The 27314-nt window shown below is 43.3% G+C and overlaps 1 protein-coding gene across 1 annotated transcript; it reads right to left on the bottom strand.

Moving 5' to 3' along the window:
- Nucleotides 1–23: 23 nt before the first annotated feature.
- On the bottom strand, nucleotides 24–16126 carry LOC144691558 (uncharacterized). The gene is made up of 9 exons (XM_078559761.1): nucleotides 16051–16126; nucleotides 11879–12013; nucleotides 10290–10436; nucleotides 9072–9248; nucleotides 7263–7430; nucleotides 6895–7005; nucleotides 4946–5131; nucleotides 1601–1781; nucleotides 24–51 (listed from the first exon to the last, which is right to left on the bottom strand). Exons 1-9 carry the CDS (start codon nucleotides 16124–16126, stop codon nucleotides 24–26), a joined length of 1209 nt encoding a protein of 402 aa, XP_078415887.1.
- Between the last annotated feature and the right edge of the window lie 11188 nt (nucleotides 16127–27314).

Below are 27314 nucleotides of genomic sequence, written 5' to 3'. Positions count from 1 at the left end.
GACCAGATGGGCAAGGACTGCAGTCAGTCAATGCAGCTCCTCCTGGACGAACTTTGTGTGAGAAAAATAACAAAAAGAATCAATTAACACAAAACATCCATACCACCTCATAATAAATTATATATTCTATTATAGGCACTTTATACATCTATATGAAAAATCATTGGGATGCACACTTCCTGTCCAAAAACCTTAGTTCATGGCTTTTGGCCAGGCTTCCATGTCCATATTTACCCCTGTAATTCTTACACCAAACTTTCCCATTCAAACTATCAAAATGTAGTTGCAAGTTATCACCCCTTAGGAAGCTATGAGTTTGTGTGTGTCTCTCTGCCCCAACTCCATTGCCAAATGTAGGAAAAAGGGCAGATTCATCACCTGATTGTGGGCAACACGATGGATAATTTACTTATATAATAATTACATATTGTAGTTCTTGGCGTAAAAGTTTTTGCGCAGCCTTAGGGTGCATCTGTTACTGAAAGACGGAACCAAGTAACTCTTCTTGGAGTAATTGCACTGTCAAGGATATGGAGTTATTGATCAGAAAGCTTGGCGTTTCTCGTAAGTTATTTCAGTTACAGGTAGGAGTCTTGCTCAGATGGTGAAGGTGTGAGAGTGAAACAAAAACAAAAAATGCTGGAAAATCTCAGCAGGTCTGACAGCATCTGGGGAGAGAAAGACAGAGTTAACTTTTCGAGTCCGTTTAACTCTTCTTCAGAGCGCTGTTTTTGTTTTTGTTTCAGATTTCCAGCATCTGCAATATTTTGTCTTTATCTTAGACTGTGAGAGTGAGTTTCTTTCTACACGAAGGCTTCACAAAAAATTCAACTGAGATTCAGGTACCTGCATAAGGATGTTTTTCTCACTCATGTTGATAGGAGTATTGTAAATTTGGAGAATTACACCAGTAAAAAAAAACAAATGCACATGTGAAATAAAGAGATGTTGCCTGTCTGCCATCTACTGGCATTTTATCAGCAAGCACCTGGAACAGATTTGAAATTTTTCAAAGCTTCTAAAAGAATCAAAATCATTTATTTTTCTCCTTATAAATGAAACATGAAATACTATGGAGCAAAACGACAGCATCAGCAACTCAATCAGATTGCCACTTGCACCCAAGAGTCTTTAAAGAGTGGGCTGGGATACATGGTTCCCTGAATGAGGTTTGGTAAATGCAGCGATCTATCTATCATACTGGTGTGAAAACATTGATATAAATGCAGCCTAAAAGATGCTCCTAGGAGAAAGCTTAGAATATTCCTTTAAGTAGCAATTAAAAACTTGAATTTCCGCAGAGATTGTTTTCCTTCCTAATATGGTTGGCTAAGAGCATTCCCCACCCACCCCCACCCCCCAATCCCAGGGAAAGTATACTGATTGGTGAAGGGGCCTAGGGCCATGATGGTTCAGCTGGTCTTTCCCTGTCCTTCCCTCCTTCCCTTGATGTAGGTTTGTACTTCATAATAAAAAAAATAACTAAAATTATAGCTTTTTAATCTTACATAATAAAAACTTCTTATAAAAGCAGAACTGTAAACTAATGTAGCTAACACTCTCACCTGAGAGGGTTCCGGGAGGACAGGGTTTGGAATACCTTGTTCCCTCTGGGCAGTAATGTCCGGCAGGACAGGGTTTTGGGTTGATGACAGTTGCATTGCCACCACACAGAAACCCAGCAGCACATGGTCCAGTTGGGCTCGACAGACCAGACTGCTCACAGTATTGGCCAAGATCGCATGGGGCTGGCTGGGAAGAACCTTCAGGACAGTAGAACCCTGAGGGAGAAAGAAGTTTGTCATCTGGCTATCCATTAATCAATCAAAATAGAAAGTAGCTCTTGAATCAATAGAATAGTAAGGAAAGGACAGGGTGATACAATGGGTTAACACACTAGGGATGATTTTATGATCCCACTTACTGGGATGCAGTCCATCCTCTCATCTGTATTCCTTATGCGCATGACTCTGTGATTGGAATGTGCAAAATCATGCAACTACATCCTTCTCTTTCACCTCTAGGGTTTGAGTTCAAATACAGCAGACACTGATTCAGCTCTCTTTGACAGCTGTAATGGTTGCATGCAGAATCAGCTTTGGTGGTGTCGATCCAGTTGCCAACGAATGTTGGTTTGTGAACTTACAAGGACGTGTTCATGCATAATGCAACACAAACTGGCATAGACACAGGTTATGCAGGAGGTGCCATGGGAAACGATGATGTTCTTCACAGGCTGAGTTAAAGCACATTGAGGAAAGATTCCCACAGCTTGCTGTTTAATGTTATTTTGTAAACACTCAAGGACAATTAATACCAAACAGCAGAAATTTGTCTCCATTATTAGAGCAGAGCGAAACACTTACAGGTAATAAAAGATGACATCAATTATCAAAAGGGAGGATGTCCTCCATTGCTAATGTTCTTCAACTGGATGAGTGCAACATTTACCTCATTTTGCTTAAAAGAATAAAAGGCTGCGCATGTTTTTATTTTTGCCTTGAATTCATGGTGTTTTATTTAATATCGTCATGTAATTTATTGTAATGAAATCTTTAAAGTGGGATTTAATTCAATTTTTGGATTGAAATATGATAAGCTAGAACAACTGGTTTATCAACATTAGCAAAGCAATTATTTAAATTACAGCCTTTAGATTCATCCCAACTTATGATGTATTTATGAAATAAATGCTTTAAAATGCTGTATCAGTAAATTCTTTGAAAATGTCAAAGTTTCAGTTCTATAGTAGTTAAAAAATGATTACACAGACGTTTGCAGATTAGTAAAGAATTTCCAGTGCATTATATAAACTAGGTTTACTAATTTAAGAAATGTTCATTATATTCTTTAAAATCAAATCTATTATCTGCATAGCTAAGGCTTTTGCTGGTTTTCTGACAGTGATCCGATTTTAATTAAAAGATCTTTTCATTATTGTGCTGATTTGAACATTTTAATATCTAAAGCCAATTAATTATTGTGTTTAAATTTAAAAAGTTCAGAATCAGCATTAGTATTCACAATTTAACTGTGTCATGGAAATTGTGTTTTATGCAGTGGATACCAGTGGCTGGATCTTATGGGGGGGGCGATAGCCACCCCGCCCCCTGACTAAAAAGTCAGTCAGAAACCGAACATCAAAAAGAAGTCGGTCCTGCAGCAACTAGCAACCCACAAGGAAAGTATGGGACTTTGATCCCTCACTGGGAGGAAGTCCCATTCTCATGAGCTGCTGGCCAATCTGATTGGCTGGCAGCTGAAGTCCTGGCATGGCCAGCAGCGCCAAAGCTCAGTAGTGGAACTGCGAGCAGGCCCAGGATGAATGCCCCAATGCATCCCAGACTCAGGTAAGTCAGGGGTATTGGGTGGGGAGGGATTGGGCACCTTGGGGCAGTGGGGCAAGAGGGGTGTGGTTTTTGCAGTGCTGCGGGGAGGGTGGAAGGAGAGTACTATTTTTGGTGAGATACCCCCAATGCATAAAAGGCACCCCTATAGCCCCCACCGAAGACAGTAGCCCCCTTCCTTCCCGCCCTTTAAAAAACTTTTTTGAAAGGACGGGCTGGCCACTCCTGCCTGCCTGCCCAAGCGATCTTTTTTTCTGAGAACGGCAGACTGCCACGTGCAATGCCTGACTTGGATGTATCTGAAGTCTTGGAGCTTGACTTCCCTACGTCATCCTACAAATGGTCTTGGAGGATGAGCCTAGCAGGGAAGTGTAGCTACGTCATATACCCTAGACCAGCAGAGTGTTCCTCTTCTAGGGGGTCATCCTCTGCGACCGGAGGTTCGGGAGGGACGCACATGGAGCTGTGAGGGAAGGGAGACACCCACCTCGCCAGCCAGACCAACCCTAGCAATCAATGGGATGACAGATGTCACAACCAGACGTGGCAGTGTAATAGTGAGGTCAATTGGCTTATAAGCAAGCTCAATTGACCCTTAATTACTTATTTACATATGGTAGGCCATACCCCTCCCGTATTATGGGGGACAGCTCTGGGGTGGCAAGAAAGTAGTGGGCTAGCTACCCCCTATATTTTGCGTGCCCTCGTGCCAAAAACATACCTGGCTGTGGGGGGTGGGGGGAGGGGTGTGGTGGGAATCCAGCCCCAGCGTTCAATGCAATACTACGAGTTTTGGCAAAAAGAATAAATTCTTTGCCAACTCATAAACTAAGTTACGGTACAAAGTCATGCTTCTGTCACTGGAGAGGGCTGAACAGTATAACTTTGCAGCTGTGCTTACTACTGGTCAAATCACCACATTCAGACACTTTATCGGATCACATATCATTATTGTGATATAAAATTTAAAACAGTAATCTCGGGATTATTCCCTGTGCTAGGCCTACCAGAAAGACTGAGTAGGCAGCTGAAAATCATAGAATCATACAACAGTACAGGGTTGGGAATCTACGGCCTGTGGGCCGAATCCGGCCCATTGCTCAATTTTATTTGGCCTGCAGCAAGATTTCGAAAAATATAGACCTATAACGCCAGTAGCGCCTTCAAAACGGCATTAATCATCATCATTATGAATTTGTTTTGGATAAAAGCGTCAGCTAAATTGCTATAATAATACTTAACAATATAATATTCAAATTCAGCCAGTGCATTAAATCAACGGGTGAGTTGAAAGTTTCTATATTCTCTCTAAAAAAAACTAAATTAAATTGATTGTTATGTGTGTGTGTGGCCTGCGACTGATTTTGTTTATATATGAATAGCTCATGATGAGAAAAATGTTCCCAATCCCTGCAATAGTACAACACAGAAGGAAGAGAAAAACATTTAATAAGATAATATTAATAGCATTTATAAATGAAATCTGGAGCCTCAGAGATTTCCTTTTTATTTTTCATATAATCAAAATCTATATTCAATGCTATATTTTTCTCATAATGCAATATAATGTAATAATCAACATGAATTAATGACACTACCTGGAGGACAAACATTCCCTGTAAAATTCTGGCAATGGTCAAGGCTGTTTGCATGGGTCTCAAGATAATCCGATATGTTGGCATGAAGTTGAAGTTGGTTGCTGCATACAGTACCTGGGCAATAAAACCCTGGGGGGCAGGGGCCAGAAGGTGCATTTAGACCTTTACTGTCACAATACTGACCAGCTGTGGAAGATGAATTCAAAAAAGAAAATGGAGTTAATGATGATAAAATCCAGAATTTAAGCAGGAGTTAAAGGTTATGGTTCAAAATCTGTCCAAAAGATATGAAAATCAACATTAGCTTCACAGCTCAGTGTTGGGTCAAACTTCTGATCATTACAAAGTAAATGTAGTGATTGGTATTCTGGCCTCATCGAGAATATGGCTAATGTTCAGACCAATGTTCACCAAAAAAGAACAACCATAACGTTAATCACTTTGGTTTTAATAACCAACTGTTATTAAGTCAAATATTATCACAAAATAGAAACAGGCCCATAAGGTTTGCAATGGTGCCTTTTCCCACATGTCTTCTAAACACATCCCATCATCTTGCTCACTCCCAATTCCTCTTTCTCACACAATTATCCAAGTCCCTTTTAAAAGATTATTTAACTTGAAGAGTCTAGTGTTACACACATGGGTAGATCTAATGTTAAATAGGTATATACCCTACAAAGGTAATTGATGCTAATGGCAAAAGATGAAGGCCTGGTGCCTCACAATCTAAAGATTCACAACTACAAAGCAAACAGGATATTTGATTGTGTTCAACAGATGATTAACCACAAAACAAAACATCCCATTTTGTCCTTATACAACAGTTTGGTTACACCCCAGTTAGAACACTGCATTCAATTTTGATCTCATCACATGTCGGGAGTTACTGAGGCTTTGGAAAGGGTGCAGAGGAAACCCACAAGGTTGGTTCTCAAGTTTAAAATGCCTTAGGCTTAATGAGCTGTATTCTAGAGAAGTGTAGACTTAGAGGCAATTTAATCAAAATTTAAAATAACAAAGTAATTAGATTGCGTTTATGTGGGCAAATTGTTTCAACTGGCTAAGTTGGAGAGGACCAGGGGACATGCTTACAAGTTGTTAAGGGCAGATCTAGTCGGATGTTGGTCCTTCTTCCTTTCTCAGAGAATAGCAGACTTATGGAACAGGTTGCTGACCAAATGTGGTGAGCACTAATTTACTGAGTCCCTTCGAGTAAGAGCTGAACCTATTTCAGGCTAGGGCAGACGGGGCATTGTACAAGAGATAGATGCTCTATGGTATATACAGGGGTAATTTGGTCCCCTCAAACAGTCTAGGAGGATTTATCTTCTCTAATTGGCCTGGCATCTTATTTGGTTTTCACTTCTCCCGGGAGATTACATGACACTGGACAGGTGGGGAGGGCCTGTATCCTGTTGTATAGTGGACAGGCTTGCTGGATGATGAGATGGACCAGTTGGTCTTTTCCTATTCAATCTCTTCGCATGCACGTATTGACTCTCTTCAATAATGTTTTAGGCAGTGAATAAAACATTCTAATCACCCTTTGTGCTAAAAACATTTCTGAATGCCTCTCTGGTTCTTTTTGTGATTATTCTAAATTTGGGCTACATCATTACTGACTCACTTGAGCAATGAACGTAATCTAAGAGAGCTGACGCTATTATGACAACCTCGAGGTGGTAACTCTCAACATCCTCAGCTGTACTAAAATCCCCAGTTATTCATCTCATGGCATTTGTTGAAAGTTGCTGCTGTATTTTACCTACTTCAAAATGATTCATTTTGCATGAAGTGATTTCAGATTTTTTTGGCACAATAAAGCACTATATCAGTTTATTGCAGAAACAAATCCTCAGACTTATTTACCCATCAAACCTAAAATAGGCTAACTCCTTCTTTTGTGTGTCTACCAAACTCTTTAGTACATTAGTTGTTTCACGAACCTGGACAAGAAAGGCAGTCCAAGACACTCTGAGCCATTGTTCTGTTGTTATAGGTCCCAACTGGGCACGGGTATTGGGCAGGATCCATAGTACCACTAGGGCAGTAATAACCTAAAATCATCCAGTCAACAGATAAATTTGCAACCTGTTAACAAATTAATACTAATACTGAAAGTTTTCATGCTGTCAACAGACATTGTCACCATGAACTGGAACAAGCCATAGAAAAGGCATCAGGTTAGAGAAATGCACTAAAATGCAAATTACTTAGGACAGATTTTACTGTAGGCTTTTATTTTAACATCATGTAGGCGAGCAGTAATGGTAACCTTAGCTGCTCATTAAAAACCATTAAACTATGAAATTACCTGACCAGCAAGGTGTCAGGAGAAATGAGGTGGAGTATGGTGTGCAATAATATCCAGGCCTACAAAGATCACACTCTGACTGATGACTTCTGTTGCTATAGCTACCAGCAGGACACCCAATTGGCCTTGAGCTCCCAGATGGGCAGAAGGTTCCTGCCAAACAAGGCCCTAAGATGAATATGAAAAGAATTGTGATCACACCCCTGTAATGACTATATATAATTATTACAATTGTTATATTAACGTCTGTGTCGCAATTGTGCAGCACTCAGTTAGACTCTTTTTACAGATCCTGCAGTAAAACCCAATTCTTATCGAAAAGTTTCCAAGGCCAGAATCTTTACCTTGTCAGGTGGGCGCACGCCCGATCCGAATGAGCGTAAAATGACACGCGATGACCTCAGGTGAGCGTCCCGATGTCATCACCCACTCGCGCAGTATTTAGGTCGGCGGACACGCACGGAGGTCGGCAGCGTGCCCGCTGACAATTAACAGGCCTATTAAGGGCATTCAAGTGCCAATTAAATGTAATTTTTCGCTGCCCATCCAACTTACAGTTGGCGGGCAGGCAAAAAGGCCAAACGGCCTTTGCACTTTTTAGGAAATCTCATCCACGGGCTGGATGAAGCTTCCAATAATAATTAAAACTAAAAAAAAAATTTAATTTTCATTAATAACATGTCCCTGCTCATGTGACAGAGGCGACATGTTTTCTTCAACATTTTTCCATTCTTTATTTTTGATTTTTTATATCTTCAGCTCCCTGAGGCAGCTCTGTGCCTCAGGGAACTTTTCCTGTGTGCACCTGTGAGCATGTGTGAACTGGGAAGCTCGCTCACCACCGCGCCACCTCCCCCCGCCCCGCCTCCCCAACACAAGCAGCGCTGAGTGCTACAGCGCATGTTTCACGCTGGGCAGGCCTTAATTGGCCTGCTGGTATGAAATTGTGGTCACTGCCGGAGTGTGGGCTGTGGTCAGCTTCCCGACCGCTCTCGCTCGTCCCTGCTGACCCACCTGACAGGGCAAAATTTTGCCCCAAGTATAAAGCCATTTGTTTTCAACATAAAGGAGTACTAGAGTTGAAATAATTATAGTTATGAGGACAGGTTTACATTTACATAGTTCCTTTTATGACTACTGGATGTACAGTCGATAAAGTATTTTGAAGTATAGTGACTGTTGTAATATAGGAAATGCGACAGCCAATTTGCACACAGCAAGTTCCCACAGACAACAATAAGATAATCTGACTTTGTGATGTTTATCGAGGGAGAAACATTGGCTAGGACACCGGAGCACTCCGCTCTTTGAAAATGTGCTGTGGGATCTTTTACATCCATGTGAGGGGGCCAACAGGGCTTTGGTTTAACAGCTCACCTGAAAGATAGCACCTCCAACAGCACAACACTTTCTCAGAATGGCATTGGAATATCAGCCTTGATTTTTATGCTCAAGACCTAGAGTGGGACTTGAACCCATGACCTTCTGACTCAGAGGTGAGAGTGCTACCAATTCAGCCACAGCTGACACAAATTGTATGGCTAACCTTGCAAGGTTAAGACCTCCAAAATTTCAAAAGGTTAATTCAGTCCAAGTTCATTTTTCATCAAAATCAGTCTTCTCTTTTTTTATGCCCAATTGCAGGAATAGCAACCTATTTTCTCTGACTTTTAAGTTTGCTTACAAAACTGACAATTGATATCTTCTGATATTTATAAATCACAGATTTACACAAAGACTCATCCATTTGCTTTGGAAGTGCAGACAAAAGGAAACTTGAGTATCTCACGGTGCCAGTTGTAATCTCACCTCCTTTGCCTGTGTTGTTGGCCTCTGGTGTGGGAGTATCCACTCCACCCTCACAGTAATACCCAGGTGCGCAGGGTCCAGTCACCCGATCCGCTCCTGCTTCACTGCAGAAGTAACCGGCATCACATGGAGTGCATTCAGACACAGCCTGCAGTCCCACAATCGAACTATATGTACCTATAAAAACAAAATATATTGAGTTACTGAAACTGACAATTGTTGCAATGTTGCCTGTATGCATACAAAAATATTCTCGCAATTTCCATTAAATATGTTTAATTCCATGTTTTGGTGACATTCTAGTAATTAGAGAAAGTGCAAATTTCTGATTGGGATCAGTATTTCGAACAGGATTGGCACATATGAACATTGTGCACTGCCCCTGAAAAGTAATAACTGAGGAGAGCCTCACAAGACCAGGGATAAAATGGCCTCTTTTTCCAAGTGGGCTAAAACAGAGCTCAGTTGGGCATATCTTCTCACCGAACTACTTGGAGAAATTCTGCTCCACTTGACTCCAAGGTAACCCTCGTACGAAACATATATACGAACAAGGAGCAGGAATAGGCCATTCAGCCCTTCGAGCCTGCTCCGCCATTTAATAAGAACATGGCTGATCTGTTAGTAACCTGAAATCTGCATCCCACCTACCCCTATTAACCTATTCCCCACCTTGCTTACCAGGAATATATCCACCTCTGCCTTAAAAATATTCAAAGACTCTGCTTCCACCACCTTTTCAGGAAGAGAGTTCCAAAGACTCACGACCCTCTGAGTGAAAAACTTTCGCCTCATCTCTGTTTTAAATGGGTGACCCCTTATTTTTAAACAGTAACCCCTAGTTCTAGGTTTAGATCTGTAGCCTGCAAACTACCAGAGAATGAGTGAATACACACATATTCACTATTATTTTGACCAACATCAGTTCCATTCTGTCCTGTGAGTGCTCATCTCCTTTCTACTATTGCCATTGATAAATTTATTTTATTGGCAAACTGTTAGTAGGGCGTTTTAAAATCATATCAAAAATGGATAAGACAGCCTGGAAAAGCACTGAAAGGGGCACGCTATTCTGATTATTCAAAGCTAAGAATTGTTAATCTTTTATGTCTAGGTACTGAAGAGCTAGTGGCAAGTTCACACGTGCGCGCCAATCAGAAAGGAAAGGTTTTCTGGTAAAGCTGTCTAATTAAATCTGTCCAGTTACGTTACATTTACCTTTGGGGCATTTCTTCCGGTTGAGACTAGTTTGAGCTGGACAGTAATAACCTTTAGGACATTTCTCAATCCTGTCACCATGAATACAGTAGTGCCCCGATGGACAGATGTCACAGGCAGTAGCTTGCTTGTATAGCATGTATGTTCCTAGGAATGAATAGATGAATATTTTCCTTAATTAGATTACCTAGCTCTGCGGTGGAATAACTAAAACAAGCAGGGCATTAGTTATGAGTTTTAAAAGTCGAACCAGGTCACCCATAGCGTCGCAAAGGATAAAGGACATGGGCACCATGAAATTCTTGACTTACCCATCACTCTGAAACACATATTGGAAAACATTTTTCTTGTGTGCTTATTGTCTTCCATATGTTGGAAGTCAATGCTCAGCAATGTCAGTAAAGAACATGTCTGGGTAATAAGTTAAACGTAGAGCAAAAATCTGTCAACTCTTTCCAACAATGTTCCATTACCCTAGCCTCAGTAAAGCCATCCCCATTCCACATACAGGTATGTGGCCCTAGGAATTAGTCAGGGCCCCTTTTTGATGACACTGCTTGATTAGCCTGTGCCCAAATCAATAGGTCTGAGAATTGGTTTTCAGACTTTATCAGCATATTTGGTGTGGGCTTAAGGTGCCATTCGCACTTCCATCGTGAAGGTTTTACTATTGGTCAGCTTGCCTCACCAGCAGCAGTCCTCATGCAAGTGGCGGAACAAGCAATCGCTACTTCTGGGGAGTCAGGTGAGCACTCCTGCTCCTCCTTGCTACACAAAATGAGTTTTAAAACCAAAAAAAAACTTTTAAAAATTCACATGGATTTGGCAACCATGAGACCTGACGGTTTCTGAGTGGAGCAGGCTGACACCTCCCCGCTCATTACCAACAAGGTCCTTCAACAATCATCAAGCTTCTAATTTCCATATTGAAGGTCATAACACTTGTTTTATTTGTCCATGAGGGCTGCCTAAAAAGGGGTCCTATGAATTTAGCTGTGTTAGAATTTAGACCCTCACACTGCTAAACTCATATGCTTTGTGCCAGTTTCACATCTCAAAAAGCACAAGAATTTCTACCTGGTGCTTTTAACACCAGTTATCTTATTGTCTTCCTCAATAAGATGGTGAATGCTGAATTATCTGTAGGTTTAAGTCACAAACTCACGCCAAGTGGGAATTGGATTTGGGCTGTTCAAATTCATTGGGGATATACAGCTGACAGAGAAACTGCTCTAGTTACCTGTCTGGCTGGGTTTAAACCTAGATCCTCAAGGTTATAGGTCAATGCATTATCCTACTGCACTGCCCAATCCTTCCTTTCATGATTTACGAGGTATTCCACATTGTTTTCAGGCTTTTGAAAGATCAATCTCATGTTTTATATACAAATATTTCAAATCCTAATTCTAAATTTATAGCTCTTTCATAATTCTTCTGACAGAGATAAGATTGAGCTCCATTACACTGGAACAAAACTATTCAGCTTGTGAATTACAGCACTGAATTGCATCAGAATTCCTTGCACTGCTACAATAATCCCTGAAGAGAGATCCGCCTGCTATGAAGCAACATTATCAAGTATAACTTACCATTTTTACATGTCAATGGTTGGTTTGAGGCTGCTGGGCAATAATGTCCCAGTGGGCAGGGGCCACCAGTGATACCATCCATAGGGTAGGCACTGCTAGCACCAGAAATGCAGTAAAACCCAGCAGAACAATCTCCTGAAACAAAAGAGTGAAGAAATGGAGAGGCTTCCTTCAACTGTAACAAACCATAAGATTTTTTTTCCATCAAGCGTGGTTGGCTCAATTACTTAGAATGACATAAATGGAATCACCACAAAAATCACCACTAGGTCAGCCTTATACAAGGTTTCTTTTTCTTCCATCTTGTTTTCTTAAACTCTGTTGGAAAATGGACACTTCTAACTCTGCTTTCAAAACCCATGGTTGATATTTCTGATTAGTCTAGTTGATAAATATATTGAAAAATAAGATCTTTCTCCACAAAATTGTTTTAACATTATGCTGTATTTTATTACTCAGCCTTATTTGCAACAACCCGAACTGAACTCCCCTCTATGGATTGGATTTTAAGACTAAAGTCAATCCCCTGTGCAAACTCTGCCTTAAAGGAGAATACAAGATGGACTAAAGGCTGTTACAACTTTCCGAGAATTTGTTTAGCAATCCTCTTGTTCAGAGGCAGAGAGAAGGTAGCAGCATTTTTCAAATTGGCACTATGTAGAAGCAATAGAACAATGCATTTTTCTAATCATAATTCATTACTCCATGTGATTGTAAATGTAATATCCACGTTCACTCCAATGACATGTTCCAGAAACACAACAAGAGGAGGTATTCTGCTCCTTATAGGTGACCTCTGACTGTGGGATTACTGAGCTGGTGCCAGATCCTTGTGTACTTACGTTTATTGGTAACTGAACTGAAAATTATTGGAAGTTATTTAATTTGTGATTTCCAAAAGCTTCAAAACAGCCACTGATGATTGTGTGATAATCACACTTATGTCTTTCAGGTGAAGAAAGGTTCTAATTCAAACCCAAGTTTTAAAAGAAAAGAAACTCTTCAGGCAAGATTTTTAGCTCGGTGTGCAGGCGCGCGCCCGACATGTACGAGTGTGAAATAACGTGCGATGACATCGGGCGAGCACCCCAGCGTCTTCGTGCCCTCGCGCGATATTTCAATTTTGACATTTAATCAATTAATTGAAAGTGAAATTTTCCCTGCCCTTAGGGTTGGCAGGCGGGCGAATAGGCCAAGTGTCCTTTGCATTTTTTGCGAAACCTCATTCACGGGCAGGATGAGATTTCGAACAGTGATTAAAAAAATAATAAAAAATTTTAAAACTCATTTTTAACATGTCCCTGCTCATGTCACATGAGCAGGGATATGTTCTCCCTATTTTTGAAATCTTTATTTTTTAATGTTAAAAATCTTCAGCTCCCTGAGGCAGCTCTATGCCTCCAGGGAGCTTTCACTGAGCGCACCCGTGTGCCAACTTATTGGCATAAGTTGTTTTCTGGCAAGGATGTGTTCAGTAAGTGGAAGGCATTCAAAGGCGAAATTTTGAGAGTGCAGAGTTTGCATGTTCCTGTCAGGATTAAAGGCAAAGTTAACAGGCATAGGGAACCTTGGTTTTCAAGGGATATTGGCGATCTGGTTAAGAAGAAGAGAGAGGTGTATAGCAGGTATAGGCAACAAGAAACAAATGAGGTAGAGTATAGAAAATGTAAGAAAATACTAAAAAAGGAAATCAGGAAGGCAAAAAGAAGACATGGGGTTGCTTTGGCAGATAATGTGAAGGTAAACCCGAAGGGTTTCTACAAGTATATTAAGAGTAAAAGGATAGTAAGGGACACAATTGGTCCCCTTGAAGATCAGAGTGGTCGTCTATGTGTGGAGCCTCATGAGATGGGGGAGATCTTAAACCGTTTTTTTGCATCAGTATTTACTCAGGAAACTGGCATAGTGTATATAAGGAAGGAAGGGAAACAAGCAGTAGTTTCATGGAACATATAGAGATTAAAGAGGAGGAGGTGCTTGCTGCCTTACAGTGAATAAAGGTAGATAAATCCCCCGGGCCTGACATGATATTCCCTTGGACCTTGAGGGAGACTAGTGTAGAAATTGCAGGGGCCCTGGCAGAAATATTTAAAATGTCCTTAGCCACGGGTGAGGTACTGGAGGATTGGAGGGTAGCTCATGTTGGTCCGTTGTTTAAAAAAGGCTCCAAAAGTAAACCAGGTAATTACAGGCCAGTGAGCCTGACGTCAGTCGTAGGTAAATTATTGGAAGGTGTTCTGAGAGATCGGATATATAATTATTTGGACAGCCAAGGGCTGATTAAGGATAGTCAGCATGGCTTTGTGCGTGGTAGGTCATGTTTAACGAACCTTGTAGAGTTTTTCGAGGAGGTTACCAAGAAAGTAGATGAAGGAAAGGCTGTAGATGTTGTCTACATGGACTTTAGTAAGGCCTTTGACAAGGTCCCACATGGGAGGTTAGTTCAGAAGGTTCAGACACTTGGTATCCATGGAGAGGTTGTAAACTGGATTCGAAATTGGCTGTGTGGGAGAAGACAGAGAGTGGTAGTGGATGATTGCTTCTCAGACTGGTGGTCTGTGACTAGTGGTGTGCCTCAGGGATCTGTGCTGGGACCATTGTTGTTTGTTGTCTATATCAATGATTTGGATGATAATGTGGTGAATTGGATCAGCAAGTTTGCTGATGACACTAAGATTGGAGGCGTTGTGGAAAGCGAGGAAGGCTTTCAAAGCTTGCAGACAGATCTGGACCAACTGGAAAAATGGGCCAGAAAATGGCAGGTGGAATTTAATGCGGAAAAGTGTGAGATGTTATATTTTGGAAGGTCAAACCAAGGTAGGACATACACAGTAAATGGTAGGGCACTGAGGAGTGCGGAGGAACAAAGGGATCTGGGAGTTCAGATACATAATTCCCTGAAAGTGGCGTCACAGGTAGACAAGGTTGTAAAGAAAGTTTTTGGCATACTGGCCTTCATAAATCAAAGTATTGAGTATAGGAGTTGGGATGTTATGGTGAGGTTGTATTTGACATTGGTGAGGCCAACTTTGGAGTATTGTGTGCAGTTCTGGTTGCCTAACTACAGGAAGGATATCAGTAAGATTGAGAGAGTGCAGAGAAGATTTACTAGGATGTTGCCGGGTCTTAAGGTGTTGAGTTACAGGGAAAGATTAAACAGGTTAGGACTTTATTCCTTGGAGTGTAGAAGAATGAGGGGAGATATGATAGAAGTTTACAAAATTATGAGGGGTATAGACACGGTAAATGCGAGTAGGCTCTTTCCACTTAGATTAGGAGAAATAAACACGAGAGGACATGGCTTTAGGGTGAAAGGGGAAAGGTTTAGGGGGAACATTAGGGGGAACTTCTTCACTCAGAGAGTGGTGAGAGTATGGAACGAACTATCATCTGACGTGGTAAATGCGGGCTCACTCTTAAGTTTTAAGAATAAATTAGATAGATACATGGGTGGGAGAGGTCTGGAGGGTTATGGACTAGGTGCAGGTCAATGGGACTAGCGGAATAATATTTCGGCACAGGCTAGAAGGCCGAATGGCCTGTTTTCTGTGCTGTAGTGTTCTATGGTGTGCATGCGCACACTTCAGCGCTCGCACTCCTCCCGCCCCCACCCAGACAGCGCTGAGGTTAACAGCGTGTGTTTCATGCTGGCTGGCTGTTGATTGGCCAGCCAGTGTGAAATCGTGGTCGGGGCCCGATTGCGGAGGGTGGACCGTTGTGCGGCCGCTCCCGGGCCTGCCTGCCGCGTCCACCCGTCGAGGGGAAAATCCTCCCTTTTGTCTCCCTGGACCATTCCATCCATTTTCCCTACATTGGGATGAATCTGGGTATCACTGTACTGAGATTTCAACAGACTAAGTTCAAGATGACAGCATGTGGAAGATCACAGTGTGATCATGTTTCCTTCCACCATGTACATATTTGGCCTCCAACATGCTATACCACCACATCAATCATTTTACAATTATTTGTTAAACCTTGAACGCCATGTCATTTTACTGAATTAATATTCACATGATATACAGATGAATGTGTCATGTTGCACTAATGCCCTACAATAGGAAAGATGTTACATTTCAATAAATAAATATGCAAATACATTCTGTCATTTAGAAATACAATGAAATTAAAATCATGTAATTTATTCTTAAAATATCAGAACAAACCCTTACCTGACACATCACTCAGTCCTTGACCTTGGCAATATTTCCCTCCTGTACAAGACAGGCACTCGTTTTTGGAAGACATCCCAAGGAGAGGTTGATAAGTACCCGGGGGACAAGGTTTGGGACTGATGCCCCCAGAAGGACAGAAGTGGCCTGGTGGACACTTATCACCTTTTAGAGCTCCAACAGGATTGGGTATTGTGGCACCAAGTAGGCAGTAATATCCTGGGGAACAAGGTCCAGTTGGAGTAACAAGTCCTGTGGGAGGGAAGAAAGAGAGGGCTCTCAGCTATAGGATCAAGACAGCCATGACTGCCTACATAGGCATAAGCCCCTGAAATATCTCAAAAACGCTACCCAATAAATTCCATTATCCTATTCTGCCAGCAGGGGTAGGGTGGGGGGGGGGGTACATTTTGAGGAAGTAATCGGGGATAAGGTGACAACAATTTTTGCGTTAATTCTCTACACCCTCAAACATGACTGCATATTTATACAGGAATTACACAGAAAATAACAAAGCTACACAGTCCTGCAGTACAGCTATGTGAACTAATTGAAAAACATTTTTTTTAACCTACACAACTTTCAATCTGTACAATTATCCCTTTTTAATTCCCATGCTGGATACAGGTATTTAAGTTCATAGATTATTTATTTTACAATTATAGGATTGTAACAACTTTAGGATCAAGCAGGGTTTCTTTGGATGCAAGTGAACATTATCTGAATATGCTACAAACTGAAATATCTGCACTCATTAATCTATCTATTTTCTACAATATTAACTGCAGTAGATTCATGAAAACATTTTGTTATGATTGTAGGTCAGGGAAACTGGTTAAGGAAGCAACAAATCAGTCAAAAATAACTGCATTGAATGAGAGTTGGAACCAGAGTGCTGGAGTGATGAGATGTCCTGGTATTGCGATCCCAGGAATGAAATGTTAATATGAGCCAAAGGACCATACTTGGGTTTTACACAGTTTTTATGCAGAGTTTGAAATTGGCCTGCACAATGAGTTGAATATATCACATCATGACTGCTTGTGAATACATAAATCAATGATGAGATATATACATCTCCAACTATCTGCTGCATTGCATGTTGGATACAGGGTGTATTTCATCCTCATTTTCCATGATGAGAATAATTGCACCCGGATAAGAGTAAAGAATAACAATGGGCTTGACTTTAATTCATTCAAAATCCATCCTCTTGCACCAGGTTAAAATCAAGCCCTATACTTCAGCTTTGGCTCAGTGGTAACACACTTGCCTGACGTCAGAAGATTATGGGTTCAGTAATTCAGGAAATTCTGAGCATTAATATAAGAACATTTTAAAAGTTATCGTTTTTAAAAAAATATGGGACTGTAGAAAATTCCTTTGTCTATCGTTATCATACATGGTAGCATTCAATTTCTCAGAGGCAGGCAGGGTTGATCAAGGTTTGAATGTTTTTTCACATACCTTCCGTGTCACAGTAGAATCCTGGTGTACAGCTAATGCAATCTAGCACAGAATATAGACCATCCCGAGGGCAAAATGTTCCAGCTGGACATTTAATTCCACGGCCAGATCCTAGGGGGCAATAATGCCCAGGTGGACACTTGTACCCAGTGATGTTATCTGAAGGACAGGGGGAGGAGGCACCCATGAAGCACACACAACCTGGGTCACAGGTTCCAGAGTAACCACTCATTCCTGGAAAAAGTTGAATACAGCAGGATTAAAGATGAGCACTGAGCAAATTGTTTCGACTGAGAAAGATACAAAACTTAAGCCCGGGATTTTCCAGTCCCACCAAAGTGAATGGAAGTTTGAATTGGCCTGCTGCATCTGCCGTGGGGGGCGAGGGGATGGGGGTGTTGGAAAATTCCAGCCTTAAATTCAGGCCTTAGGAAGGCAGCACAAAGTTGTGTCCAAACTGAGCTTAGTTTAAAATCACAAAAGTGCATTTACACCACTGACCACATGGATTTTGGTGGCAACATCACTTCCAATATACCTCATTAATAATTATTAAGGAGTAAACAGCAATACCTTTCAGTGCACAATATTTTCCACTAGGACAAGGCTCACACTGCTCAGCACTGTATCGGCCAGTTTTATTACTATAAGTGCCCTTCGGACATGGGTACAGTATTCCTTTAATGCAGTAATGTCCGGCCGGACAGTCAATGGGCTGGACTGTGCCAGGTTTACTTTCACTGTTCTGTTCAATTACATGGAGTGGGTCACAATGCCTGAAACAAAACAAAATAAAATATATGGTATTAATTTCCTGTCTAGAGACACATTTGAAAGATTTGAAGATTTTTTTAGATACACATTTCAATCAAACAATAAAAATTAAATAGTATACAATATTTCTACATTATTTTATATTTATCTAAAAACAACTTCAGCAGGGATCCACTGAGCTGGAATCAACGTATCAATGTTATAAACAAGCTTTTTTCATCTTAACAATACTCTGTCCAACGCCCACTAAAACTCTATACGTTTTTTCCATTTCCATTACCTTTCTTGGCTCTTTGCTCAAACTTCAATAGCTCAACAATCTCAGTATCTTCTCCAACACTGAGCCAAACTTGTACACCATAGCTTCTTGATCACAAAGACCATCTACTGCCTCTCTTCACTTTAGCCCACTTGCCACTAATGCCCTCTTCATTGCCTTTGCCATCTCAATGTTGTCTGAGCCAACCATCATCCTCCAGACTTCCTAAAGCAGCTCCTCCAATATCCTTCTGCTTGTACTGTTCACAGGTCAATGGCTTCTGGTTCACTAATGCCTCAAATTTAAAATATCCATCCTATTTAAATCTCTCCATGGTTTTGCCCTTCTCTTTCTGTTACCTCCTTGACTGTTACGATCACCATCATCCTCCTAACTGTACCTCCCTCAGACATTGAACTTGTTTGTATACTCCCCAGACCCAATGCTTGGGAACTCTGAAATAAAACCCTCTACCTCACCCTCAGCATTCAAGATCCATTTTAAAACCCATCAATTCGTTTTACCTCTTATCAGAAAACTGTAAACATATAAGAATGTCTGTAAAAAATGATATATTTAATTTATTGGGGACTTACTTTCCTAATGGACATGGTTTGCATTGCGTTTGTCCAATCTCATCTTGATACTGTCCAGATGGGCACGGTTTGGGTGTTCGACTACCAGAAGGACATTGGTGATGAGTAGGGCAAATGAACTCTGTGAAAAATAGATTGGACAGATGTAGATTGGGTTAAGTATGGCTTATTATCTGCTTAAACTGTTGAACACATTTATTCTGCAAGTAAAAGACCTGATGAGATCTCAAAATACTTTTCATTTCTAATCCAAACTGTTAACATTTTTTGTGAGCCACTGACATTTATTGTTAATTTCTTTGCTTGGGGCAGGCTTAATGGGGTGCAAGAAGGCAACTTCCTGTCAGAGCTGGGCTAGAACTACTTGGGTTAACCCAAAACAGCCTTTAAAAAAAGTTCACAAAGGCAGCTGAGCCCAAGCATATCCAAACTTCTGCCCACCCAACACACAGTGGTGCTGGAATTGAGGGCTTTAGTGGGAAAGTAGGTGGGGATAATGCCACACGCTCTTGACTCTCACTTGCCTGAGACCCAATGCTGCTGGCTGCTCGAATCTACAGCTGGAATGACACATGGGACAAAAGAGTAAAAATAGAGATATGAGAAAGGGGAAGAAAAAAAAGAAAATTAGTGAGAGAAATAAAATAGAGGAGGAAGAGAAGAAATTCAGGAGATAGAGAGAAAACATATGAATGGAGGAGGGAAACAGAAACAGATGAGACACAGGTGAGAGAGAAGGAGTTGGAAGTGAATGGCAGAGTAAGTTGTTGGTTCACTGTAACTCATCTTTATTACTACTGCACAAGGTCAAGATCCTCCCCATTGTTTGCAATTTTCTATGTTTCCAGATTGATATGGATATCTTATTGGGTTTTAAAACCCAATCCACCAGATACCAACCATGAAGGTGCAAGGTCACTGTGCAACTGGTAATATGCTAAGAAAGTGATCCTTTACCCGAGGGACAGACTGTAGAGTTAATGTTCTCAGCTTCACAGTAGTGGCCTTGAGGACAGATCAAGCATTCTTTTTGCACCCAGGAAGGGTTGTGGGTTCCTGCAGGACAAGGCTGTGGTCTGCTGCTTCCTTCACTGCAGTAATATCCTGGTGGACAAGGACCGCCAGTATGTGTTACCTACAGAACAAGCAACTGGAATTGTTAAACATATTAAATGGTCTTTGCTGAATTACAGATTTAATCTGTAATATATTTACACATGTAAATTATGCTAATTTCATGTTTACAGTCAAGTCATGACGCCACCCAAAGAGAAAACATATATAAAACCATTAATTGCATTATAGCAAGTAAACTTTGAATCAGCAATAGGATTAAAGTATTGACAATCAGAAAGAAAGTTGACAATATGTATTAATTTCAGCAGGGATATTGTAAAGAGAAGGCATAAGTTGATTAAGAACAAGTCATATGGAAATGTTAGGTACACCGTGGAGAGGGATATCGTTGGGGAGGATTGAAAAGCAATGTATATAAGGTGCTATAACGATAAACAGAGCAGTGAATGAAGAGCTTTAACAGAAATGTCACTGCAGAAGAAGAATCTGCATTCTCAGTAATCACTGAAAATATCTTCATACTGTAATGTATTAATTGTCACTGCTGCCAGAAGGCTGGGAGTGCTATTAAAGAGGTTAAGTCAAGGGCAGTAATGCGAATACTCATCTTTGGCCAGCTGAGTTCAATTCTAGTTAACAAAAGGACAGAGGAGAGGATTAAGTAGGCAACAAAGATGACTACAGAGATCAAAGAATACATTTTTCCCCCACTTGACAGGAAAATACAGTCTCAAGATCAGCACACCAGATTCACAGTGCTCTTGAAATTAATTTCTGTAAAATTAACTGAAGGAGCCTCCCAAACATTGTTCTCAAGTCACTAAGCTACAAGATCAAACACACTTAGTTTATTCTCATTACAACCTGAAATTTGGCTGTAACAAGCTGGTGAGATAAATTGGATCTTCTCATTCCCATATCTTTCTTGTTCCCAGAACTGATCTTCTCCATTCTCTGTCTGTAGTTTGAAACAGTTCATTTGCTCAATCTTTTGTCAGATTTTATTGTTTAAATTGTTTTCTCGTATCCCTTGTTAACCCCAATAAATGAAAAATATTCTTATAACGTACTAGCTGGATGCAAGTCAAACAGAATACAGTTCTTCATTTTCAAAGACCTCTTACTGAATTAGTTGGAAACCTTAAGAAACAATTAAGAAGACATTAAAAAAAACCCTTCCAAAGGAGACTGGATGGTGCACTGAATCAACACAGTTCACCAGTGGGACTTAGGGTTTGAATCTCACTCAGGCTGATGGGGTGAAATTCTTCTTTCGTTGGCTGCAAGAGTCCTTTGTGAATTGAGTTCAGCTAACTTGATCCCAATTGTCAACCTACTGTCAACATGCAAAATTACCAATTGAAAATTAATTGAGAAACTTATTCATAAAATCCACAGGTCGAGTGATGTGACAAACGGAAAATATTAGACTTGTAGATAGGGCAGGATGAGGATCCTTTCCTCAGCATGTACACTGGGTTGGAAAGCGATTGATGCTGACACAGCGCATTTGAAATGGAAAAAATAATTTTTCCATAGATCTTACATCCCTCTTCCTGATGTGGACAAAAATTACCCTTTTAAATTGCCTATAAACTGACTACATCCTTTTAAAATCACAGTAAGTATTTGTGAAAGGTTAACTCGACTTAACATGAACCTGTATTTTAAAGAGTCCTGTATTTCCTTAAGCATAACTAAACATGTTGCATTCTTCATTTTCTACCTTGGCCAGAATTTTCCGGCTGATGGGCGGGTGGCGGAGCCCGCACGTCAGCGCTTAAAATGTCGCACGTGCCGACGTCAGCGCGCGGCATCGCGATATTTCGGTCGGTGGGCGCGCTCAGCAGGGCGCTCGCCCGCCATAAATTGAAGGCCTCGTTAAGGCCCTTAACTTCCCAATTGTCCAGGATTTTGAGGAGCCCGTGCGAACTTCGGGTCGGCGCACAGGCCCAACGGGCAGGCGATTTATAAAGAAAACTCATGCAATGTCGGAATATATGGACTCAGAGGGGTTGTTCATTTTTTCCATGAAGTTTTAATTGCAGAAAGTGTTTTAAAGTTGCCTGTGTGATTGTTAGCAGTTCTCATTGATTTCCAAAAGCTTTTTGTGTACTTTGAAACCAGTCTGCAGACTGTAATCTTTCTCGGGCCTGCAGCTTTCCGGAGGCCTCCATTTAGCCTGGGGATGTGGGTTCTGACATCTCCACTGGAGGCAGCTCCCCTGAGGAGGAAGGAAGGGATAGTATAAGGAGGAGGCCAGGACTGGACAATCAGTCTCCAGGGGAGCCACCTTTGGGAGGACAGGCGCAGGCACAAGGACGCAGGGCCAAGAGGTTGTCCAAGGTGCAAGGGGCTGCAGAAGATGCCACTATCCTGCTGCCAGGGTATACAGGCGGCAAAGCAGCTACCTCAATATAATTGAGGTGCAGTGCCGGAGGAGGCTCTGACTCTCAAGGGAGACAGTCAACTATATCTGTCAGATGTTTGGCCCTGAGATCTCCCCTAACTGTGTGGGTGGACACCCCATGCCAGTGGCTCTGAAGCTCACAGTTGCCCTCCACTTCTATGCCTCTGGCTCCTTCCAGGGCTCGGTGGGTGACCTTTGCGGTGTCTCCCAATCAGCTGTCCACACTTGTGTCAAGCAGGTTACAGACGCTCTGTTCTGATGTTTATTGACCTTCATCCACTTCTGCTGTGACCAGGCAAGTCAGGCACAGCGAGCCAGAGGCTTCACGGCCATTGCTGGCTTCCCCCGCGTCCAGGGTGCAATAGACTACACATGTGGCCATCAAGGCGCCAGCAGGTGAGCCCGGTGCCTTCGTCAACAGGAAGGGTTTCCACTCCATGAACGTGCAGATAGTGTGTGATCACAGGATGCTGATTCTACAAGTCTGTGCAAGGTACCCAGGCCGCTCCCATGATGCCTACATCCTCAGACACTCCCAGGTGCCGGGGCTCTTCAGTGCTCCGGCTCAGCTGGATGTTGGCTGCTGGGTGACAAGGGCTATCCCCTGCGAAGGTGGCTCATGACACCAGTACGCTGTCCAAGAACAGAAGCCTACAATAGGAGCCACAGCACCACAAGGGCTGTGGTGGAGAGAGCCATCGGTCTTCTCAGGATGCGCTTCCGTTGCCTGGAACTCAGGGGGCACACTCCAGTACCCCCCAGATTGCTTCTCTGTGATAGTGGTAGCATGCTGCGCTCTGCAAAATCTTTCACTGGAAAGGGGAGATGCAGTTGACGATGAAGACCTTGATGCACTGGATGAAGCTGCACACGATGAATCCAGCAGTGGCTCAGAGGATGAGGAAGCACAGGGCGATGATGAGGGGCAGCACGCTGACCCGCGTTTACACCAAGGAGGCAGGGACACATGGGACAATTTAATCCAAAGAACCTTCAGCTAGCTCCAAACACATGGATCAGCAGGAACAGCATTGCCTGGCGCTTCCACACGTGGCACTTAGGTGCTACATCTTCCACCTCATCAGCTGCAACTAAGGGCTTAGTACAGAAACATCAATGTCCACTCAAACACTCATGATATGTCTGTGAAAAAGAAAAATGCAGCACAAAGGAAACACCCTCAGCCATGCTCAGAAAAGTGGACTTTATTATGTCCAAAAAAAGTACACATACTTCTCCATTCCAATAAGAAGAATTTAGTTCCCTATTCTAAGGCCAACACAAAATCACCAGTGACATACCCATTGAGTGCCAAATGTGCCTTATGCTTTCGTTTGCGGGTGCTACGTCTAGGTGCCACCCCATCGCTCGGAGCGGCTTGTGAGACAGCCTGCTGACTCTGCTGCCCTGTTGGCATCGATGACCTTGGCGGGTGTCCTCTGGCCCGTGGAGCCTGTGATGGCCCCGCCTGGGAGGGAGTGGCCAGTTCCAGAACTGGCACCTCCCCAGTTGTTGCAGCCTCAATGGAAGCAATGTTGACTGGCAGAGGGGCGGAGGAGCTGCCGCCTTCATCCGGATCATCCTGAGAGGAGCCCGCAGAGACGACAGGCAGCTGCTACACCAACGTGAGGTCCCTTTCGACCTCCCTGCTCACTGCAGGTGCATGGGCATCGAGCACCGACGCTTGGTGCCCACAACATCTCCCACATTGGGAATGACCACCTGTGGCCAGTACCGCTGTGAGGGCTTGCAGGTCAGAGCGTAACCCAATCAGAAGTATTTCCATCCGATTGAACCCCCTCTCCATGAGAGTCGCCAATCTCTCAGTGGAGGAAGCCTGAAGCTCTGCCCTGAGGTTCATGCCTTCACGTGTATTCTGCCTGGACTCCTCCATCGCAGAGACCAATGTATCATTCCCTCATGCAACCCTGCCAGATGCAAACGCGCTTCCTGCCACTTGTCCTGCAGCTGCTGCATTGGTGACAACTCCAGAGGCACGTCATCAGTGCCGGACTCAGCATGTGCCTCGTCCCCTTCAGCCCTCTGGCTGCTGGCGCCATCGGCACTCTCTGTCCCTACCATCTCCTCCAGCGATTGTGAAGTGCCCTCTCCACTGTGACCCGGGACACTAGCCGACGGTAAATTCCCCACCGAGGTGTTTGTGTCTGCGCTCGTGCCTGACTGGCTGAAATGATGTGCCACAAGTTGCACATGTTGGGCCTCAGGTGTGGAGGGGGGGCTGCGGTGTCTCTGGGCGCAGCCATGCAGTGGTGATGCTGAAATTAACAACAAGGATAGTGCATCAGTTAGCGTACAGTCAGTAACACCTTTCATTCCTTTCCCCCCCAGCCTCATAAGTCACTCGCCCTTCAAGACCCTAAGGAGACAAACATTGGTGGAATGAAAAAGAGTCAAGAGGAGCCCCAACCATTAAACACACATGCAGACAGGCTGGTCAGATGGCCTCAGGAATGCCACATGGCATGTTATGTACCATTGGAGTGGGGAGAGTGCAGAGGTTCCTGACCTAGATGCATGCTGGCCTGGAGAGTTGAGGTACTGAGAAAACATTACATACACTTGCGACATTTGCCATGGAGAACAGGAGATTGAGAGGTCACATTATTGACCTTCATTCCATTAGGAGGGTCATGGACCAGGTGGGCAGAAGGCAACATATCCCCTTGGCGCAGGGGTGAGTTACGTGGTGGCATTTATCTAAGTTGAGTGCCATAAGGTTCACAGCTGAGGTGCTGAGGACCTTTTGGACAAAGTAATGTGGGCTGCACTGGCTGAAAGGATGGTGGAGGTCCCAAACCCCCTAAGGTGCAATAAGTCTTTGAATGTGCAGCAGCGATGCCATGGCATGTTAGGCCATGGGGATAGTGGTCAAAAATGGGATAAGATGACTTTGGAAGGTGGTGGAGACGCGAATCCTCAAGGGGACGAGGGACCTTTGTGTATGACTCAGTCTGTGAATGAGCAGTGTTTCAGCATTAACGATTGCAGCAACCATCAGTGCTTTGGATGGTGGGCAGAGAGTGGATGGGACTGTGGACCTCAAATACCTGGTCGCTGGACCCCAGCCTCGCCGCCCCCGGCCGCCCTGGCCTCCTGCCTTCTCCCCAGCTCCATGGCCTCCTCTTCAAATATTGTGAGGCGCTAGAGCAGGGCGTGCCCACCACCAGTCCTCTGGCGCTCCCGCAGATTGTGTTGACTTTTTGTCTGCAAAACAGGGAAGAGGATTTACTGGGGCTGATCGCTCATGTACTCTGCACGCGCACGGCGCACCCCAACCACAGTGGCCCATCTGAGGCCTCCAGCGGCTCCTGTCCACACTACTGGTGATCAGTCCCCAGAAGATAGTACGGCTGCTCCTAACCCCCTCCCCCAATGGCCACCTTGGACACATTCGGCGTTCATCACTTTGAATATCACACGGCTCTTAGTGCCCATGGCAAGGAGGCGCAACTAGGTGCGGCGCCGATACCAGCAGATGGCTCTTGGCCACAACACCTTGAGGCTCCCCTTCCACCATCTCATCACCATCAATAAGACATGTGTTGGAGTTCTGAGTATGTGTTTAGCGGCCTCCCCTGCAGGTTGCCCCCAGAATATTCAAATGCCACAAACACCAACATATGCTGCGGGGAGAACCCTTCTTCTCCTCAACCACTAAGGCTGATGTAAGCATGGTCAGTACCCATTTGCCCACCCAGCGTGTGCCAAATGCCCAATGCAGTAACGACAGCAAGACATGGGAGGAGTGGAGCTCAAAGGCTAAGGCTGCCTTCAGGGTCAAATGGCCAAGGCCGACATGGTACTCACCCTTCCAGAGCGCAGCAAATCATTGAACCTTTTTCGGCACTGGGTGCCAGTGCGCCGCACATCATCATAAGCAGTGACAGCGTCACCAACCTCCTCCCACGCCTGGCACATGGGGGGCCCTCCTCCTCCCATCCTCTGGATACAGCAGGTGCCGATGGATGGATACCTCTTGGAGGAGGACAGCAAGGCATGCATCGGAGAATCGAGGGGCACAGTGGCCCCCCCCGCTGGCCTATCCTACAGCCTGCCCCCCTCCTCCTGCTCATGCTCTTGTGCATGCAGACCTCCCTCCCTCGCTCCCCGAGTGGCCATGGTGCACTGCCTCAAGCAAGCTGCCTGGCCTCTCTTTATACAGGCTGCAGGTTCCCCACTGGAACCGGCGGTCTGAGCAAGCCCGCCTCCGCGACTATTTTCCCGTTCTCCACGGGAGTCGCTAACCCGCTGGGTGGGCCTTAATTGGCCCGCCCGCGGAAAATGGCGGCGCGGGCCGTTTTGGCAGCGGCAATCGGCTGCCCGCCCGACCGGCAAACAGAAAATTCTGCCCCTTGTCTCTTCTCCAGGCTGTTTCTTTTCATTACTGATTTACATCATGACAATTGTCATGTTCTCTGCCTTTATCTCTTATTTCTGTCATTATGACCGTGATTTTAAAAGGATGTATTCTATTTGTGTCAGCATTAATCACCTCCAAGCTCTTTAATCACTGAATTTTCTTCTTACATAAAAATTCTCTCTAGTTGACGCCTTGACTATTTACTGCATTTATTAACAATTTAGTTGAAGGGATAGAAAGTCAAGTTTACTGGTGACACATGATAGGTTGCATTGTAAGCAGTTCAGATGGAAGCATAAA

Source organism: Cetorhinus maximus, chromosome 2 (assembly GCF_964194155.1).
Source record: "Cetorhinus maximus chromosome 2, sCetMax3.hap1.1, whole genome shotgun sequence".
Taxonomy (NCBI): domain Eukaryota; kingdom Metazoa; phylum Chordata; class Chondrichthyes; order Lamniformes; family Cetorhinidae; genus Cetorhinus; species Cetorhinus maximus.
This window is presented reverse-complemented; position numbering and strand designations above follow the sequence as displayed.

Bases quoted from the DNA above. Each gene is read 5' to 3' on its own strand.
- LOC144691558 (XM_078559761.1), bottom strand. From the start codon at position 16,126: ATGTCTTCCAAAAACGAGTGCCTGTCTTGTACAGGAGGGAAATATTGC. The intron at 5,132-6,894 runs GTTCGTGAAACA...CATCTTCCACAG, and splicing joins GGACTGCCTTTCTTGTCCAG to CTGGTCAGTATTGTGACAGT. The intron at 1,782-4,945 runs GTAGTGTCATTA...TTTCTCCCTCAG, and splicing joins AGGGAATGTTTGTCCTCCAG to GGTTCTACTGTCCTGAAGGT.